General features: G+C 43.9%; 1 protein-coding gene across 1 annotated transcript; it reads right to left on the bottom strand.

Annotated features, from left to right (window-relative positions):
• Positions 1 to 345: 345 nt before the first annotated feature.
• On the bottom strand, positions 346 to 876 carry LOC114357307 (uncharacterized). The gene has a single exon (XM_028310853.1). It carries the CDS (start codon positions 874 to 876, stop codon positions 346 to 348), a length of 531 nt encoding a protein of 176 aa, XP_028166654.1.
• Positions 877 to 1100: the final 224 nt, after the last annotated feature.

The raw sequence follows: 1100 nt of genomic DNA, 5'->3' as shown, positions 1-1100 counted from the left end.
ATTTATTTTTCTTCCAATTACTTATTTTAAGGAAAACGTAATAACTTTTAAACTAAGCGGTATATCCTGATAAAATAAAAACAGTAATAATGCTAAACTAGCGGCCGCCCGCGACTTCGTACGCGTGGATCCCGTTTGGCCGAACTTGCGGCATGCCTGGTGAAAGACGGACATCAGCTATTGCAGGCCTTCTGAGGATTCTGCTAGAAAGCACAAATCATCAGCATACATGATCTCAGTGATCAGTGCATACGAGACTTTCTTATCTTATCTTATCTTATTTAGGGCCGCGCATGAGCGCAGTGCACGTCGACCCATTGGGATCTTTTGTGCTTCCCTATACCTTTATCCCCCCTCATCCGCAAAGATCCTATCCATATAGTGGATCAAGAGCTTGGGTGAGAAGGACCTATATTCTTCTGGTGTCGGATAAGCCGACCCCAGGAGACCCATTCTAGTTCTAGCTAGCGCGTCACATTCGCACAGTAGGTGTTTCATGGACTCCGCATGTTCTCCACATGCTCGACAACTGTCATCCGTAGTTAGGCCCATTTTGTGGAGCATGTGGTTTGTAGTGTAGTGTCCTGTCAGCGCACCCGTGATCACTCGGGCTTGCCTTCTGTTTCCATTGAGTATGAGCTTTTCCCATGATCTTGTGTTTCCAACTAGGAATAGTTTGGAGTGGCTCATACCGTTGGAGCTTTCCCATTCAGCTCTGTGCTTCCTGGATATATATTGCCTCATGGCCATGTGTAAAGTGCTCATAGATAAGGGCACTATCGGCTCTGGCCCAATAGGTGCCGCCTCTGACCCTTGTCTCGCTAGACTGTCGGCTCTCTCATTGCCTTCGATTCCAGTATGTCCAGGTACCCACATGAGGGTCACCGGTATGACGTTTGCTAACGAATAAGGTTTTGCTTGTTTATTTTTCCATCCCATCAGTGCAATGTTACAAAATATAGTTTTTTTTATTTAATAGATAATGGCAGGTTGAACCAACAAAAAGGTTTTAGTTTATCAATCATAATAATCTTCTTGACAAGTTTAATCGTCAAACAACTTTGATCTGAATAATTTTGAACTTTACTGGCGAACAGTTA

This window comes from Ostrinia furnacalis, unplaced genomic scaffold, assembly GCF_004193835.3.
Source record: "Ostrinia furnacalis isolate ACB-3 unplaced genomic scaffold, ASM419383v2 OfSCF3133, whole genome shotgun sequence".
Lineage (NCBI taxonomy): Eukaryota > Metazoa > Arthropoda > Insecta > Lepidoptera > Crambidae > Ostrinia > Ostrinia furnacalis.
The sequence above is the reverse complement of the archived record's forward strand: the minus strand, read 5'-3'. Positions and strand labels throughout refer to the sequence as shown.